Genomic DNA, 18,959 nt, shown 5'->3' on the forward strand with positions numbered 1-18,959 from the left:
TTACACACTCTCCCATGATGGTGAACTAAAACCCTTTGGCGTGAGTACGAAACAAGACATTAGATGTCATGATTTTTGGGTTTGGGATAGACAGACCGACATTTTCAACATTGTAACACATTTTTCAATAAAATGATTAGTCGACTAATCGAAGAAATAATCCACTGATTAGTTGACAATGTAAATAATCGTTAGTTGCAGCCCTAATGTAGATTAGCTCACCATGTTTTCCAAGTAGCTTGCCCAACACTGGCAACACAGCACAGAGAATAAGCACAGCAGAATGTCAGATCGCTCGGACCACCATGTTTAACTATAAATCTTTAAACGTTACAGTCTGAAGATGATGACAGAAAAACAAGTCTGCCAATGTCACATATCTCTGCTGGAAGCATTAGCACAGCATCACGATGATGCAGTCTATACAATAGTGATGGCCAAATGAAGCCTCATGAAGCATTTTCTTTATTTTCTGAGCCCACTAGATGGCGCTTTTTGTTCAACAAAAGGTTGAAAGCACACTGAATTGCCATTCTTTGAGCCTCTCTCTTTAAACCATGAGCGCCATCTAGTGGGCTCAGAAAATAAAGACAATGCTTCATGAGGCTTCATTTGGCCATCACTAGTGTACACACTGCAGCACCATGTCTCTTGTTTAACACCTTTTTTATTTCACTTGATAAATATGACATGTTTAAATATAAATCCACAGAACAAGGACTGTGACATCACTTCAGAAACGGATTCTGCAGTCAGTGAGGACGAGAGGAAAACTTACAGCCAACACCAACCCCTTCAACGTACACACGGCCATGTGAGTATCACTGTAAGACTAGTCTGAGTGGGCGGAAGTTTGCTGCATAGATCAGCCTCTCATTGGGCGGAACGAGCCACCCGCTGAAGTCCCGCCCTACCACCTCCGGTTGTGTAGCAGTTTTCAACCGTTTTCAACACGTCCTTTACTAACTTTTGCGGTGTTTGATCTTGCGGGGATGTAGCCATTTTTCTGCCATGGTTCGCGTCCTGTAGGCGATATTTTTGTGGGCGTGTTACACCAAAACCTGTTTCCCCCCGGCAATATTTTTGCAAGCGCACCGTTGCTGTGGCACCACCAAGAACGATTGTGATTGGTTGAAAGAAGTACAAGCAGCCGGGGCGTTTTTTTTTCCAATCTTAAAGTGAGAGTCGGCGCAGTCAGACCTTTCTTTTCTTGAGAAAGGTCTGGTGAGTTAGACTACTGTAAGACAGACTTGAAAAATTATGAACCGCTCCTTTAATACACTGATACATCAACACCACATCCTGATGCAAAGGGTTCAGTCCAGCTGGGATCCCTTCCTGCACGCCTCGTCAGTCGATCCTCATTTCCTGTCACTTCTCTGCTGTCAGAATAAAGGCTGGGAATGCCCTCCCCATAAATACTATAACACACTGAATGTACTTGATGATGGCTTTAGGTTATCTTAGATTGTTAAACTCTTTGCCTCACAACAAAACACACATCAGAAATTAAGGAGCTAGTCACAGTGGGAGAACACACTGGTGTTGTAATGACTCTGGCAACAGCTCGGAGATGAAAAGAAAGCCTTATTAAGAAGTACTTGCAGTATAGAGCCTGTAATCCTCATGATTTGTGTTTTCTAGTTTTGAAGAAATCCCATAGTACCTTCTTCCATACTTGGTGAGCTTTGCACCTTTACCAGGTGTGACTGTAACACTCAGAGTACAGGTGTGACTCAGCTGGTGACAACAGGGACCTGCGATTATCCAGCTGATTTTAGACCAGTCACTTTAATACCTCTGCCCAGACGCGTTTGTTGATGGGCGAGGAAGAGTCCCAAAAGGATGATCTCTGATTGGCCCCTGAGTCAATTTAAAGCAGGTATTAGGAGCGAGTTGTGCCCAGTGCGACACAAAGGGCACAGTGTTCCCAGTGTGCCCGAGAGACTAATAATATTCCAGCAGGATCTCTTCTATCTTAATGACTCGGGACATGCTATACCTGCCCTGCACTTGCCGGGTCGCTGCTCCACCCCTCCACCCTCCAGCACCCCCTCCCTGTTTGCTCCTATCTAATGCTACAATATTGTTTTATAGCCTCTTAGACGGGCTGTCAGAGTGACTGCATAAGCACTCAAGAGTTGGACACACCCACACTAAATACGCACACTTTTTTTATGATGTAAATTATTATGGCTGTGAGAGATTAAGTTTTCTATTCCGCTTGTTTTGTTAATTGTAGAGGCCTTTAAAGCATCTGTGAGTCAAAAAGTAGTGCACAAGACTCTCCACATCGTTTGACGCTTGTGTACAAATAAAATAAAATAAATCAAAATATTGCATACAGATGCATGTATTTGCTTTTCAGGTTAAAATGTGCGGCGCGTGTTTAAATCAAGCGGTCAAGGTGACAGTGAGGGGCCGGGTGAGGACTAGATTTGCAGAGGTGTGGAGTGTGTGGATGCCACAGTGATCCACTAGACTGACGTCTCTCCGGTAGCGCAGACGAAGACCGCAGCCCGGTTATTTTACAGACTTCAGTACAGCCAAGCAGTCGACAGTCTCTCCTGCAGAGACACACAGAGGGGAAAGAGAAGAGGAAAAACACAGAACTTCAGCAACGAGAAGCTGTAGTTTTGCAGCATGTTCAACCGTCGGCAATCTCCGTTTAAACACACTCGCCCAGCAACTGTTTGATTTTGCTGGTGTGTTGGCATTATCTTTTTTTTTTTTTGGGAAACATTCGCCTTTTTCCCCCCCTTTCGGCTGATGTAAAAGAACCTACCCTCCTATATTGGAATGATGTGGACCTCTCATGATACTGTTGGATTTGTTTTCTTAGCCGGATTTTGTGTGCAATTCGGATTCTCCTTCGAAGGTAAGAATGGCACATTTTCCTATCTCGGTGTCATCGTGTCGAGCTCGCTGCCCTGCATGGTGGCAGCTGCTCGGTGCGAGAAAGTGTTAAAAGTGCGCAGTCTTTGCAGAAAAGCAAAGGAGGCTGTTTGGAGCCAGAGATGTTTGGACTGTGAGGGAAGGAAAGGCATGGGGAAAAGGGGAGCTCGCGGTGTGAGATGGAGAAGGTCGCGTTTTTTACCCCTCGTGATGGCGAAAAAATGCAACTGGTGATTGTTTGAAATCAAGTCATTTCACATCGTGTGCAGCAGAGCCACGCGCCTGCTTTTTTCTCGCCTTTTCCTTCATGCCCCAAAAACACAATTGTCTGCTAAAGACGTCTAACTACTTTTAAAGGGGCTCCTTGCGTAAAAAGTGAGCGATCGGCCGGTGATTTCAGCACCGCGGACAGCTGCAGCATGCGGCGGCTGTCCGCGGTGCTGAAAGCCTGCCCTGCTTCATGACGGAGATCACCACTTTCAAACTGCCTCTGTGCTCCTCTTCCTCATTACAGCTGCATTCCCAGATCACTGAGAAGTGCGCACAAGCCTCCACATAGTCTGAACTCGAGTGGGTACAGAATGGGAAGGATTTGGTGTGAAACTTTGCATGCACGGGTATCCTCACTGCTTTTTTCGCACCGTCGCCACCACTCTGCTTTAGGCTGCGTTGCCTTTTTTAGCCTCACTCACACCAAACTCCTTTATTAATTCAGCTATTTTCTCCGCTCATTCTGGCGCAGGCAAGTTTATTTTGGCACAAGGAGCCCGACAAAAAAACTCCCATATAATTCTGCTCGTAATGAAGTGTGTGAATAATGTAGCCGTGGTGCGACTGTGCGTTATGTAAATTCCCAATGAAGACGCTTTGGTATCTGTGACTGGTGATGGAGGGGGGTGGTGGTGGTGGAGGAGAAGGGGGGGGGGGCGCCATCTCCTTCAATTAAAACAAAAACGCACCTTTATCAAGCGCACAGCTGCTGCGACCGCGCCGCGCTCACGACCGCATCCACAAGCAGACCATTTAAGTGATTAATTCATGGGTATTTCTTTTGCGTGCAGGAATCACACAACTGTCCCCCATCACCCCCCATCCTCTCCTCATCCCCCTCCTTCTCTCATCTGCAGGTCGCTTCACGGATCTGCCCTCCAACATGACGGTTAAAGAGGGACAAAACATAGAAATGGCGTGTGCTTTCCAGAGCGGAACCGCGTCGGTGTATTTGGAGATCCAGTGGTGGTTCGTGAAAGCGCCGGAACCCACTGACAGCGAGGAGGAGGTCGATGCTGAAGAGGTACAAGGGACCCTTTTTTTCTGTCTCCCCCCCCCCCCTCCCTCTTTTCCCATCATGAGCTGTGCGAGTGATGTTTTAAGCACACCCACTCATAAAGGGAATAGGGCCATCCAACAAGTATCCGCGCAATTACGCGCCTTGTGTCATCAGCGTCGTGCTCGTGCAGCAGCCCTGAAGACAATACCAGGCACTCATGGCAGAACTTTTTGCTGACCTATTTCCTTATGAGGCACAACGTGTTATGACCTTCAGATATCTTAAGCTGCTCCCTTGAAGTGATCAAAAACTTCTTTATCCCCCCCATGTGTTCCAATAACACATTTTTGCCAAGGCTTGAAATCGCTCCTTAAAACCTGCACATGCAACTTGATTTTTTTTTTCCATATTTCAAGTAATATTTTTGCCTTCTTCCCCTCAAAGAGTTAAAGTAATCCCTCCACACACCGAGCAAGGAGCAGCTCCATCAAGGAAAAAAAAAATTACATTAATCAAGGACTACTGTGGGAAAAAAGGAGCTCGTTCTGGATATTAATTACATGATAAATGAAGTAAATGAGCCCAGCTTTTCATAAACGGGTAAAAAAAAAAGTGTCTGAATCAATACAGCCAAAGCATATTCTTGTACATTGCCTCATTAAACAGTGCATTGGAAGCGCTTTGGCATTTTGTTATGTATTGCCGTTGCATTACTGCCTGCTATGACAGCTTCCCTCGCCCCAAATAATGATCGCCTGCTTAGTGGATGAGAGTGTGTTTACTGCATTCAAATAGATGGAAATGACTCGCTTACGTATTGTATGGCAGGTAGCTGCATGTCAAGATTTGGAAGGGTTGGTGTATTGTCATGACAGACATCAAACAGTGCTCTTTCTATTTCTGTGACAAAGAGGAAGCGGGATATGTTTGTGTGTGTATGTGTGTGTGTGTGTGTGTGTGTGTGACAGGGGGTTGGTTCAATATCCATGTGGCTTTAATTATTGTTCCATTGTTGCCGGGCTTTCATAGTGGCGTCGGCCAGGCTTTGATGTGGGTTTGATCCCACGTGACTCTTGGATGTTGGGCTGAAGTGGGCTATTGATGCAGACATCTCATTGTTACTCACATTTCTTATCATGGAAGGCCATTTGAAATGAAGGCCACTGTGTGTGTGTGTGTGTGTGTGTGTGTGTGTTTGTCCTGCAGTGTTGCAGTTTGAATGGGAACAGAGTCAAGGCTGTGTCAGAGATGCTGCTTGGGAAGCAGCTGGTCTCCTGGAAATTTAGAGGAAATGAGCGCCATGTCTTAGAATGCAAATCCATATGCAAATATAAGCTGCGTGCATGAGGAGTGAGACTTGTTGGATCGTTAAAAGGGTGACATGAAAAGAGGAACGCAAAGAACACAGACGGCAGTTTCGCGTTGAAAAAAAGTGCAGCAGGAGGAAAGTAAAAGTCGGGCGGATGGGTGGGCGGATACTTTGTCTTCAACTCTCAGCGACCCGAGATCAGTTCTCAACTTTACAAATGAATATACTGTGAAATTGGGCTATTTTTGTCTGCGGCACGAATCCTTCTTACTCAACTTTTATTTTTGTGACTGCTTTATTTAAGGCTTCTCAGTCATATCACAAAGAAGAACATCAGACACATAAAACCTGACGTCCTGGCATCTGCCCATACCTCGCTGCAGCATATCCACACCTACAGCACTGGTTAAAAGTTATCACCTTATTGTTGCATTTCACACATGGGTCCATTGTCTTGTCTGTGGGAGCATAATTTATAGGTGCACCCAGTTTCCCTGCAGTATTTCATGGAGTAGGAACCGGATTCAGACAGCAATATGAAAATGACCATGCAGACAATGAGTAATATACACCCATACATTAGTGCTAGACAGTCTGCTCTGTGCCCTTTGTGAAACAAACATTAAGCACCACTATTGATCACTTTGGTCTGCTGAAGTGTGCCACTCAAGTAGGTGAGACATTGATTCTGTATTTCCAAAAAAACCATCCAGTTTTCCAGCTTCCGTTTCCAGGTGGCTTAATTAGGTCAAGCACATTTCATGCTGTCATTAGAAAGTCTTTATTCCAAAGCGTTAGAATTCATTTATTAGCTACAACCTTTAAAAAATGATCATCACCTTATTAGTTATACTTTGAGCACCCACTAGCTCACCTGGTGGAGCAGGCACCCTTGCACAAAGGCTGTGTCCTTGCCGCAGTGGCCATGGGTTCAATCCCAACCCCCTTTCTCCCCCCTTTGCGCTTTAACTGTCCTATCAAATAAAGGCAAGCAACGCCCAACATATCTTAAAATATATACATATATACTTCACTCACAAAATGGTAATTTGTGTATTAATTACTCGCCACATGTTACCTTGACTTCATGAAGGAAAGTTTGTTTTTCTTGTATACCTCCACGGTGAACAACAAATCCAAAAAGGCGAACAGTCTTAATAAATTGAAGGGGGTCCGCATTTAACAACAGCAAAACTGCATCAAAACATGCATTTACAAACTCACACAACTGTTGCAGTATAATCCAAGTCTCATTTATTCAACTGTAGGCGCGGCACTTCCTGAACAAATGGCCCTTTTCACATTTTCACCAAAAAAAAAAAAAGTTCCATATCCTGTAAGAATCTACATGTAGATAACAGCACAGCATTATCAATTAAAAGAACGTCATCAAATCACAGATCATTTGTGTATCAATTGCTGTTAAGACTTTAATGTGTAAAGAAAATATTTCCTGGCATACCTCCATGGCGAACGAAAAATCCAAAAACTGAGAAAATGCTTCACAAATTGAAGTCATAGGCGTCTGTGTTTAACTTCCGCTCGGCCGTGTGTGACAATGTACCGACGTGTTTAAGTACTGAGCAGCAGCGGTCAATACAAACAGTCTCATGCGCGGTTGAGTAGCGTGAGTTTGAACTCTGCTCAAGTAGAGGTCACACGCATGTGCTCAGGGTGCGCTACACATGGGCGGAGGTGTTTTTATATTGTAATGGATATGTTTGGGAGGTACTGAGCACATGTTTTGATATAGTTTTGCTGTTGTTAAACATGTACCAATATGTTTTCAATCAGTCATGAATTTTCTCCATTTTTGGATTCTTCGTTCACTGTGGAGGCATGTTTTTCCTCACAAATGTAACGTAATGTGGTGAGAAATTAACACACAGATTGTCATTTGGGGGGTGAAATATTTCTTTAACTGACAACACTGAACTGTTGGCTACGTGTTGATTTTCACATTCTATAGAACACAAGAAAACATGATGAATTTCTGATGTTTTTCACGAAATCTAATTTGTATTGGAGGAAAATCATTTTCACGTCGCAGCGTTTGTGCTCGTGTGTGCGGTGGACATGGATTAGAGGAAGAAGGCAAAAAAACAAACAAGTCAATAGAGAAAGCTGCTGTTTGGCTGCAGCCTCCACAACAAGTGGTAAATGATTCTCCTCTCAGATTATGAATGACACGCTGCCAGTTCATAATTATGCACAAACACAGAGAGACAGAAACAACATATTCACACCTCCATGACAAAGAGGATTCATGTCGCTGACGGGATTCTGCTACACTTGTGATGTTGTTGATTCAAGTCATAGAGTAAAGATACACAGAGAGGAGGAGAGCAGCGCTGGAGAATGAGTGTGAGCTGATCATCTGCTGTTACAGAACATGAGCAGATTGCTGTGGAAGCAACGGGTCATCACTCTATATGGCATTTTGGTACGAGTACAAAACGAGGCAGTGTGGGGCGTGATTACACAAGAATATGTAGTGCTGTTTGGTATTCTACTGCATGTGCCAGGCCTTTGTTTATTAAATTATAACTCAAAAGACGGAGAGTATCATTTTGAGGATGAGATTTTAAAGGAATGCTTCGCCCCGCAAATGAAATTTTGTACATCAGTTAGTCACCCTGTGTAAGGTTGAATCTGTCAAGGAAACTTCTTGCATGCACGGTGAACAGAGAATCCAAACAGAGTAAATTCTAAAGGTCATGGGGATCTGCATTTTAAAACTAAATCAAAATGTCAATTTACAAACTCTCACACAACTCATGCAATATCATTTATCCATTCCTATACTCAGTACTTCCCTAACGGACACCCCTTGCTGACAGGGAGCTGAACTCAAATGTATCTATGCTCTTTTCAAAGCCAGACTTCATTGATTAAAACAGTAATTTTACCTCACCGAACACGGGAGCTGCTGGTCTATCACCGCTTTGATCAGTTCACTTTCCGTTCAGCTCCTCATCGGGAAGAGATGGATGACTGGATATTTGAGACTTTAATTATACTGCAAAACAGATGCTCTAATATAGTTTTGCTGTTGGTATATGCAGACTTTTATGACAGAAATTAATCAAGAATTTAATCCGTTTTTGGATTCTTCATCCACCGCAGCGGCATGTGAGAGAAACAGAGCATTCTGCACAAATTCAATGTAACATACCGGGAGTAACTGATGTGAGCAGAAGCAGTAGTATGTTGAAGGCCTCTTTGCCTTTTACAAAGCATCAGAATGTCACAGCAAAGCCATTCTTCTTTCATTTTAAATGCAGGAAACATTTTCGAAATCCACTCTCCAAGACGACAGTAATGAGCAGGATGAGGACTACCTCTAGACGTGTAGCGTGCCGTAGTGATCCGACAGAGTCCTGTCTTTGCACATGCAGCATGCAGTCCACATCTCTCAAATGCTCTAGGTCTGCTTTTAGTAACTACGTGGAAGACAGCGATCCACCATCTGTTTTGCATTTCATAGAAATGAAAACCTGTCACACAGCTCTTGTTTAATAACTCTTATTATGTAACACATTTTTGGCTCTTTTGCCTTCATTGGGCTGAACAAATGCATTACAAGTAATTTCACTTATTGATCAGTGGTTCCCAACTTTTTTAGTTTTTGAAATTACATTGCGTACTACAGTGTTTTGCCAAATATGTTTTGAATGAAAGTCAATTGCTGTCCTGAGATATGTCCACTGGCAGCAATCATTCAACTGTCTGATTATGATTTGGGCTAAATATTAAAAGTAACACTTCATATCTTGTGCTTAGAGATATTTTTGATTTGCTTGTAATTTAACTAGGATCTTTAACTAACCTTAACCACGGTGTGAGTGCCTGTATCTGCACGTTAACTCCGGGATACACGGCTGACCCTTCATCACAGGTTCCATATGTTTATTTGAGTGTTTTAGCCTCATCATCCTCTTTCCTTAGATTGTCAAATATTTAGATAAATGATACAACTGAACAAGGATAGAAAGTAGGAGAACAATATTTTTTAATGTGTTGTCACGCTATAGAGATCCACTGTCACCATATACTCAGCTCTCTTCAGTATCAAATAACGTCAAAGTCAGTCCTTGTTTTAAAATATAATATATTGCAGTATTGTTTTTAATAATAGATATATTTTTTATTAGATATAGAATATGTACTTGTAGAGTTTGCCCTTAAGAGCAAGCAGACTCTGCTGGGGCTTATAATATGCTAAATGAACAGCAGCAGCAGGAATGAAAGGAATATGCCTATATCTGTTCATGTGTAGCACATATAAAACACAAAATATTTCTTAATTTAATTTATGATTATTTACATATTTTGTCCACATATTGGGTTTTAATAAGGTCAGAGGAAAATAAAATATAAAAAAGATGTGTAGTTTTACAGATTGCGCACAAAGGTTTGTTAGAAACGAGGAAAAAACAAGGATGAAAACCAAAGTCCACAACATACAAGGGTTAAGCACACTGCCATTATGAGAGAGGCTCGTTGCAACATTGCAATTATGTGGCTGCAAGAACATTGTGCCACGTGAGTGTAGCTGCAAACTGCAGTGAGCAGGCTTCCTTTCATTTATGCAGTTTTATTTGTTGGGATCCTAAAAAAGGCAAAATCCCTTTCTGAGATGCAACACGTCATCTTTTTAATCATCAATTATCTTCTGCAGTGTGTGAAATAAGCCATGGCTCTTGAAGGGAGCAGAGGGGGGCGGGCTTGTCTCACAGAGAGGACTGACTGTGACTCTTTATAGCTGCAGGCGTGTAGCTCTACCAGCAATATGTCAGCGTATAATAATCAGTTGACCGCATCAACCCTCCACACAGGTATCAACACCAAACATCACAGTAGGCTGTGATACAATACGGCCGACTAAAGCACGGCACGGTATACTCTGACAAAGATTCACTTTATTTTAAAGGTTATCAGCTCCAATGAGACACAAAATGTCTGATTCTGTTTTGTTATGGTCACAGACTCTGTGTCCAGCTCCCTACACTTGTATTTTGAGTGTGATTTATTTGCCAAGAAAAGAGAAAATAGACATTAAGGATTAATTTGACTGATAGAATATTTTACTTTTGTCAAATTTAAATAGATATCAGGACAATATTGTTACCGTGAACTCTTTTGGCCGCAACAGTTATAGGAGCCTCATTTCAGGCATGATCCCTGATGATGAAGAGACATCCATTATAGGGCTGGGTGAAAATAATCGATTCATCCGCTTCAACTCGATCTTCATTTGAATGACCCGAGATCAATCTTTTAATAATCAATCTAATAATAAATAAGATATTTTTTGGGCGTTTTAGCCTTTAATTGAAAGGACAGTGTAAGCGTGAGGGGGAGAGAGAGGGAAGGGCCACAGGCTGGAGTCAAACCCAGGCAGCCTTGTACATGGGGCGCCTGCTCTACCACTAAGCCACAGACGCCCCGTCACTGGTGCTTTAATCTGTAACTGTACTTGTTTATGATCTGGTGTCATTTATTATGGTGCTGCAGCAGCCGCTCCTCCTGCTGTCTGTGTGTCGGGGTTGCTGCGCTACTTTTATGCACAAACATGGAGTAGAGATGCCGCAATAGGGACAGAGAAGTTAAGATGACTTGAGCTGACGAGGAAAAAGTTAATACTTTATCAATACACCCGTTTAGCAACATGTAGACATGTAGAATATTTTAATCTGCTCTGTCTGCAGTCTCTCATCCACCACCACTAATACTGCGTTATAAACAAGCACAGAGCGCTTTCCAGCTAATAGCAACTTGTTACAACTAAAACAGCTGTTCATGTCTCATGGTTTAGCTCCGTTTGTCTCGTATCTTAACATTAACCAGCGATAATGTGACGTGCAGGCTGTGACTCTCCTCGGCAGCAGAGGGAGGACTGATACTGACTGATACCTGTGTTCTTTATTCTTTATAAACTTCAGTATTGTGATGTCAGGAATATGTGGCTGGAGCCTATCCCAGCTGACACTGGGTGAGAGGCAGGGTTCACCCTGGACAGGTCACCAGACTATCACAGGGCTGACACATAGAGACAGACAACCATTCACACTCACATTCACACCTACGGACAATTTAGAGTCACCAATTAACCTGCATGTCTTTGGACTGTGGGAGGAAGCTGGAGCACCTGGAGGAAACCCACACTGACACGGGGAGAACATGCAAACTCCACACAGACACAGACCTCAGTGACCCGCCGCAGAGAGACTTTAGAGACTCCCCAAAATCTCACAAATCATGTTTTCAGAGGAGCTCATGTCTTATTAAGAGGAGCCAAGCTCCTCATGGCTCCCCTGCAGTACCCCGGTCTTCTGTGTTTGATTTTCTGTCAGACCACCATGTGAGTGTGATACAGTTTAACAGCTGACTCCAGGCCTGTGATGATAAACTGAAAAGTGATGATGATGTAAATCATCTAACGCTGGCCAGGTCCACACCATCCCCTCATCTAACCACCACATATCAATCAAATCTGTAGTTACTCTTGTAAGATCATATATACGAGTCAGAGGTCAGAACATAATGTGTTTTCACTGGTGGCAGTAATAAATACACCAACACTAAATAAGCATAGCCCACGGCTGTGGATTTCTGCTTTGCTGCCTTGACCTCCATCATAGAATCAGAAAAGCATTGAAAGAACAGAGCAAAGCCTCCTGGGTAATTATAATAACTGAAGGCTATGCCTCACATGGTGGACAAAAAGCCTCATTTCCATGTTTTTCAATTTAAAAATACATTAGTAAATTCCCTTTTTGGTTTCAAACCCTAAATCCCTCTTATTCTGGAGAGGTGGATTCGATCCTTCCTGGGGTTTGATCTCTCTTTCTTATCCAGCTAATCCGACCACTATGGTTTGCCATAAGATCAATTTATTGAGTAAATCTTTACAACCCTGTCCACTGGTAATTCTATTTGGTGTGGGATTATGTTTGGATATAAGGAAACAAAGACGAAGAGCTGACTTCTATCTGTGAAGGTAACTGTTCTGATCCTTTCAGCCAGCTCTCCGTGAGTTTGCCGTCGCGTATTTATATTCCTCCCTGGGTTGAGAATAAATACATAAAAAATAAAAACAGCTTAGAATCAATTTAATGCTTTCTGCGAGTGGAGGAAAATCTTTGCATATCTGGAATATCAGAGAAGATACACCTTGACAGTATGAATTTCGAAGCTGGATCAAGCAAAGGCACAAAGAATCAGAGATGCTGCTGGAGACCCGACGCATATGTGCGCTGTTTAAAAATTCATACTGCATTTCATTCCTCAAATACCGCCCGCAGTGCATAAATGACTCGGCTGCTGGATTCAAACCTGGATTTACCTGACCTGGGATATGTTAAAAGAGGGTGTGATGTGTCTGTAAAAAGTGAGATGAATTAAGAAAAGGTAAGCGGACATGATGCAATGCTGCCCTGGGCTGAGCCCGGCAGTGAAAACAGGGATCAGCTGAGGCCTGCGGTCAGAATACAAACGACCATTACATAAAACATCCTCCGGCGCACTTTGACCAAAATGCACTCAAGCTACTGCGAGCTTTACCTCTCTTAACAAGTGAGTTGATAAATCCAGTGGGTGTAACAGCAAGGAAGCATAAAATCCATTGGCTGCCGTGCTCTCTGAGTGACCTTACTGTCTGCCTCTCCGCCCCTCCATCACTGCCTGACTGCAGCTCGCGCGTCCTCCTCCGACACCCTCGCTGAGATAACTGCGCAAGGAGTCAATACGATGCGCCAGGCGTGGTCCCTGTAACTGCTCTCATCAGCCGCGTTGCCCCCGTCTGCGCACACGCGGCCGTAATGATCGTAATGGTTTCCAAATGGTTTGCGGTGAGCATGAGTTCTCCACGGGAGGCTGCTGTTTGTGTGTGAGCATGTACCGGCACATGAAAGAGCCTGCTGCTTTCATTTTCAGCTAGTGGACTGTGGACTGCTCGCTGTCAGGCCCCGCTACAGTCATCAGTCATGGAAGAAAGGCTTCCTTGAAATCACTGAAAGCTGCTGCATTACTGCATTGTGCTGCTGGAACACTGGCCTCGTGTTGCACTGCACCAGTGTCACATTCTCACCTTTTCTCTCTCCCTCAAAAAAAAAAAACCTCCTCTTTTGTTCATACTCTCCTAAGATGAGTGCTGGTGACTGTACGGTACACTTGTCTGGCCTTTATTTCCATCAGCTTAACCTCTGTGATGGCTCAAAGTTACAGCTCCAGACCAGCCGGTTCGTCTGAAGCATTTGTCAGCAGACGTAATATCTGAAAACTACTTTTTGATAAAAACAAAAAATGGTTTGACATTGTTGTATCAAAATGGATGAAAGGATATGATCATCAAATATTGTGACAAGTCCAAAACTGAAAGTGATTGGTTGTACTGGTTCATACTGACGACATAAAGCTTTAACATCCAGATCTTCTACCTTTCGACTTGAATAACGATACTTTAACTGATATAAAAACACGGATGCAAAACTTTCTTTGAACTCTAATATCTCTCGTGTGTGTATGGATTGTTTTAAAGTTGTTACACCTTTTTATTTTAACCGTTATTTAATCAGGAAGTCCCATTGATATTGCTCTTTTACAGATTAGACCTGGCCGAGGTGGCAGCCAATCAGAACACATTTAAAATGCAACAAATACAACATTTAATACAAAAACCCACAATAAAAAACAACAACTATTCAAACAAAATGGCCTCTCAGGAAAAGCAAGCACATGTCTCTGTCACCATGTTCTTTATGATGCCCTTTAATTCATCACTGACTATAAGTGTTTCCAATTTTAGATCTTTTTGAAGACTGTTCCATTTCCATGCTGCAGAGTAGGATCTGTTAAAACTAGTGATGGCCAAATGAAGCTTCATGAAGCATTTTCTTTATTTTCTGAGCCCACTAGATGGCGCTTTTTGCTCAACAAAAGGTTGAAAGCACACTGAATTGCCATTCTTTGAGCCTCTCTCTTTAAACCATGAGTGCCATCTAGTTGGCTCAGACAATGAAGAAAGTGCTTCATGAGGCTTCATTTGGCCATCACTAGTTAAAACCCAGGGTTCATTAAAAAGCAACCACCTGGAGGAGCGTAGCTGGTTACTACCAGGGCTGACACACAGCAGGGTGCAGAGGTAGGCTGGAAGTTTGCCCAGTATTGCTCTATAGATAAAAATATACCAGTGTGGTCTGTGAATGGTCAGTGATGTCCAACCCATTAAATAATAAAGAACACAGTGATGAGTAAGTGACTTTGCATTTGTAATAAAACAAAGAGATGCATTGTATACCGAATGAAGGTTACGTAAAATGGTGGAGGTCACAGACAGAAAATTAGCTTCCGCAAGTTTTCTCTTGGCACTGAAAGTAAAACTCATCTCTAAAATTAAAGCCAATCTTCACTTTCAGCTCTGTAACTAGAGTAGCAACATGTACATCGAATGAAAGCACTTTTTAAGCACTTACTCTTTTTAACAAGCACTTGCCTGTATGTAGTGATGGCCAAATGAAGCCTCATGAAGCATTTTCTTTATTTTCTGAGCCCACTAGATGGTGCTCATGGTTTCCAAGAGAGAGGCTCAAAGAATGGCAATTCAGTGTGCTTTCAACCTTTTGTTGAACAAAAAGCGCCATCTAGTGGGCTCAGAAAATGAGGCTTCATTTGGCCATCACTACCTGTATGTGTATCTGTTGTGTTCATATTTCCAAACAGATGATCAGTTTCTTTGATTAAGTTCAACACCTATTATAAGCTCTTTTACCATATGTCAGCCAATTTATAATTAAACGTACTTAATGATCGATATATTTAATCATTCATTTATTATTTGTTTATTTATTTACTGATGTATTCATGGACCTGCTCATCTATTTATTTATCTCATTAATGTCATCTGCAGTCACCAGATTATTTCTCCAGAGACCCTGAGGGACGGGAGCATCATTAATAAATAACAAAATTTCCTTGCGCCACATGTGCAGTGGCCCTGTACCCTTGGATTTTATCCAAATTATCAAATTATTGTAATGTTCATGGGGCTCCTCCATCTCCAACCCTTATCGGGACCCTTAACTATCCCCATACTACCAGTCCCCAAGAGCCTGAACCCCTTGGAACGCTCATTTCAGATCGCCCAACCAAACCCTAACCTTGACCTAACTCCTAACCCTATTAATGTGAGGAAATGCAGGATGAGTACGGCTCCATTCGGCTTAATCTTGGCAACGATGCTGAAAATATCAACGAGTCCTAACTGATAGAAAAGATGTCTGCACACTAAGATCTGTGCAGTGTTTAACTTAATGTTGAAAGGAAGAAACAAAAGAAAAGAATGAAATGTGGATTTCAAAAATGTTCCTTTCTCCTCTGAACATTGAGTAGGCAGGCTGGTGTGCATGTTTTATAAACAGCTGACAAGGACATGACAAGACAACGTAGACAAACGCGTTGGAACTGTAGCTGACGATCCAAGGGCAGACGGCGTTTTTATCTGCTGTGGTGCTGAAGAATAAGGGTCAGAACACTTGACCTAAACAGACTGAGTACTGAGAATAGACTGAGTACTCACATTTGTTTTTCAGCTTTTCAAAGCATCACCGCTGACGAGCTTATCAACCATCTAGCCTGTAAAATGCTGTCAGCAGTACAGTTGGTTTTGTGTTGCTTTGTCTTTTGTCCCTAATTAACCGCACCTTGTTTTGTAAGGCATGATGTTTAAGGGTTGCCCATGTAGCCTTAAAGTTAAGGTGTATACCATATATACACAACCAGCCTGCCATTAGGAAATATGGGCAGGGGGACAACATTTTCCAAAGTGGGCAACTCATTGCCGTCGGCGGGGTATTCCCAACACATTTCCACATGTATTTTGTATTTATACATATTTTGATGTTGAAAAGTCAAGTCAGACATCGAGTGAGGACATTTCTGCAAGGTATTAAATCATAAGATCAAATCAGGAGTGAACAAATAGCTTTATATTTTTCTTAATTTATTCATACATTTGTGCGTAAAACTGAAAAAGTATAAACAGTATATAGTTGTCATCTGTCAGTTTTCCAGTCATACCCAAGTTATGTAATTCCAAGACTGTTCAGGGACCACAGTGTGCAGAAATATTTAAATACACCATTCTTTTTTCTCTTGCCAAAATTTGTTGTAAACTTGGAGCGTTTTTTTTTTTACCCCCTCATCGATAAGATAGCCTAACATGGTTGGTACCAATGCCTTACTTTCTTTAGTTTAATACGATACCTGTGTCTTCATTATAGCTTTAAAACTGTATCTGATATCCATTAATTTATCATGTAAATACATATAACTTGTATTCTCAATGATTTAAGTCAGTGAGTAAACTGTTGCACCTGATCCAATTTAAAGGTCAACCATAGACCTTTTCACGAGCCTCCTTTTGGCCTTGACCTGGGGTCATCTGTACCCTTTGATCCCCCAACGGGAGGCCTGGACACAGCCAAACAGTCCTGAGTTCAGCTCCAGCTGGGGTCCTTTATACCTCTCCTCCTCTGAGTGGAAGGGTTGGACAACAAGTTTGCTAATAGGCTAAACTAGCTTAAAGTTAGTTAAGGAAAAAAAAACATGGCTCGTGTTGAGTAGCAGGACGATGTCTGGCTGCAAGTGTGACTGTCATTTAGTTGATAATAGAATAGTGACATTATGCAAATACTGTTTAAAATTAAATGATTTTCTTTGCTATATGAAAAGAAGCTATGAATGTACACCCTGGTTCAGTGGTATAAGGTAGTTAGGGTGGGCTCCAGTGCATGCTATCATTCACACATCATCTCGTCACACGAAAAGAGACTTGACATTGGATATCATCACCATATATAATAGCTGGTTTATAGTTATAGAATAGGCATATGATTTTGTCATAGATGCTATTAACTGTTTTACAAAACGAAAACAATCATGATGAAGATGGATTTGCTTTTTTCAAGAGCATATATAGCAAATGGCGCTGTTTTTGATTTAATGAGAGTTTTTCTTTGAACACAGGCATATTATCAAGGTGGCAATCACTCATAAGGGCCCATACCACTCCCAGCACATTGTTGGAGGGCCCATTATCTCTGAGGGCCCCAGTGCAGCCACACTGCTTGAAGAAAATATAAAGTGTACATTTCCCTTTTGTGCAGTCAGCACAGGAAATGTGATTCACAGAGCACATCTGTGTGCTGTAGCACAGAAACAATAAAAAAAAAAACCAGTTGAACCTTGAATCTCATGAATAAAGACTATTTTTTTTTTATAAGAGGTGCAGTAATTTACTGAAGTAGCTGGGTACTGTAGTTTTTCACAAGCATTAGTCAAACAGGAAAATGCTGCGTTTCTTAGGGACTATTTTCAACAGCGGATTAATCCACAGTTGATGCCCTGGTGCAGGCATCACCAAATGGCTGAGCATGGTACAAACCCGGGAACATGTCCTGATAAAGAAATGAGAATAAGTAATAATCTCGACAGTAGACAGCGGGCACAGATAATCCAGTCAATACGGCGACAGCTTCACTTAATTGGATTGTTTGCTGTGTGTAGACAGTTTGCGAGAGAGTAACAGCATAAGGTGCTCACCAGTGAGCACCTACACATGTGCATGGCACTGACTCCATTCAAGGTCCAACCCACTGGCAGGGCCACAAGAACATTTCTCTTTCTTGGAAAGGAAGTAGAAAACGTTAAAAAGAAAATGTTTGGAAGATTCTATCTTGTTTCCTTTTACTTGAAATGTAGGCCTCAAGTGCATTAGACTCATTTATTTTAAGTAAAGCTATTTGTTTTTAATAAAAGTGCCATAAGGTTGTGCAGCACTTTAATGTTGCAGCTGGTAAAGACGAGGTCTGCATAAATAATCTGAATCTGCAAAGTCATTAATGTTGTCAAATACATGCATTAGAGCAAAAAATACGTTAGCTTTTACAATTTAAAGACGCCGTATGTAAGAATGTGGCCAAAACGGTTACTGCACTCAAATTCAAAATACTGCCGCGAGTCGTGTCCGCCCCCCCTCCCCTACAGATTTGAGGTTGCTGGATTCAAGGTTTTTCTCAAAAAAATCAGTCGGGTCGATGACCCACCTGCACATGGGCTACAATATATGATTGAAAATGAATAAAAGTTGAAAGTATTCGAAATGTACATCCCCGTCTAGCTATGATGCTAGTTAGCCAACTTTGGCTAAAGCTTACCTGTCGAGGAGAAGAGTAGCCACTTCGACATCCGATTTCAAATTCTTCTCCGCTTTCAACTGTCTCCACCGTTCAAAAGCATCTTCTATATAGACCCTTGCTTTGCCTCGAGTTTTGTCTTGCCGTTTTTGGGAATCATAATGAGGTCATTTGGGTTTAGTCGCACCGTCAGCCATTGTAGCTCAGTCGTAACTGTAACTGATGCTGAGACTCTACTGACTGCGTGACTGGTAGACGGCGGTGGGTGGCGCAACAGGCGAAAACACAA

General features: G+C 42.2%; 1 protein-coding gene across 1 annotated transcript in view; it reads left to right on the forward strand.

Annotated features, from left to right (window-relative positions):
• The first annotated feature begins 2,575 nt into the window (after nt 1–2,575).
• vstm2a (V-set and transmembrane domain containing 2A) overlaps nt 2,576–18,959 on the forward strand; it is a 132,287-nt gene continuing 115,903 nt past the window's right edge. The window contains exons 1-2 of the mRNA XM_050056103.1: nt 2,576–2,878; nt 4,023–4,189. Coding sequence (XP_049912060.1) covers nt 2,800–2,878; nt 4,023–4,189 — 246 coding nt within the window. The 5' untranslated portion in view covers nt 2,576–2,799. The remainder of the gene's footprint in view (nt 2,879–4,022; nt 4,190–18,959) is intronic.

This window comes from Epinephelus moara, chromosome 11 (assembly GCF_006386435.1).
Source record: "Epinephelus moara isolate mb chromosome 11, YSFRI_EMoa_1.0, whole genome shotgun sequence".
In the NCBI taxonomy this organism is placed as follows: Eukaryota; Metazoa; Chordata; class Actinopteri; order Perciformes; family Serranidae; genus Epinephelus; species Epinephelus moara.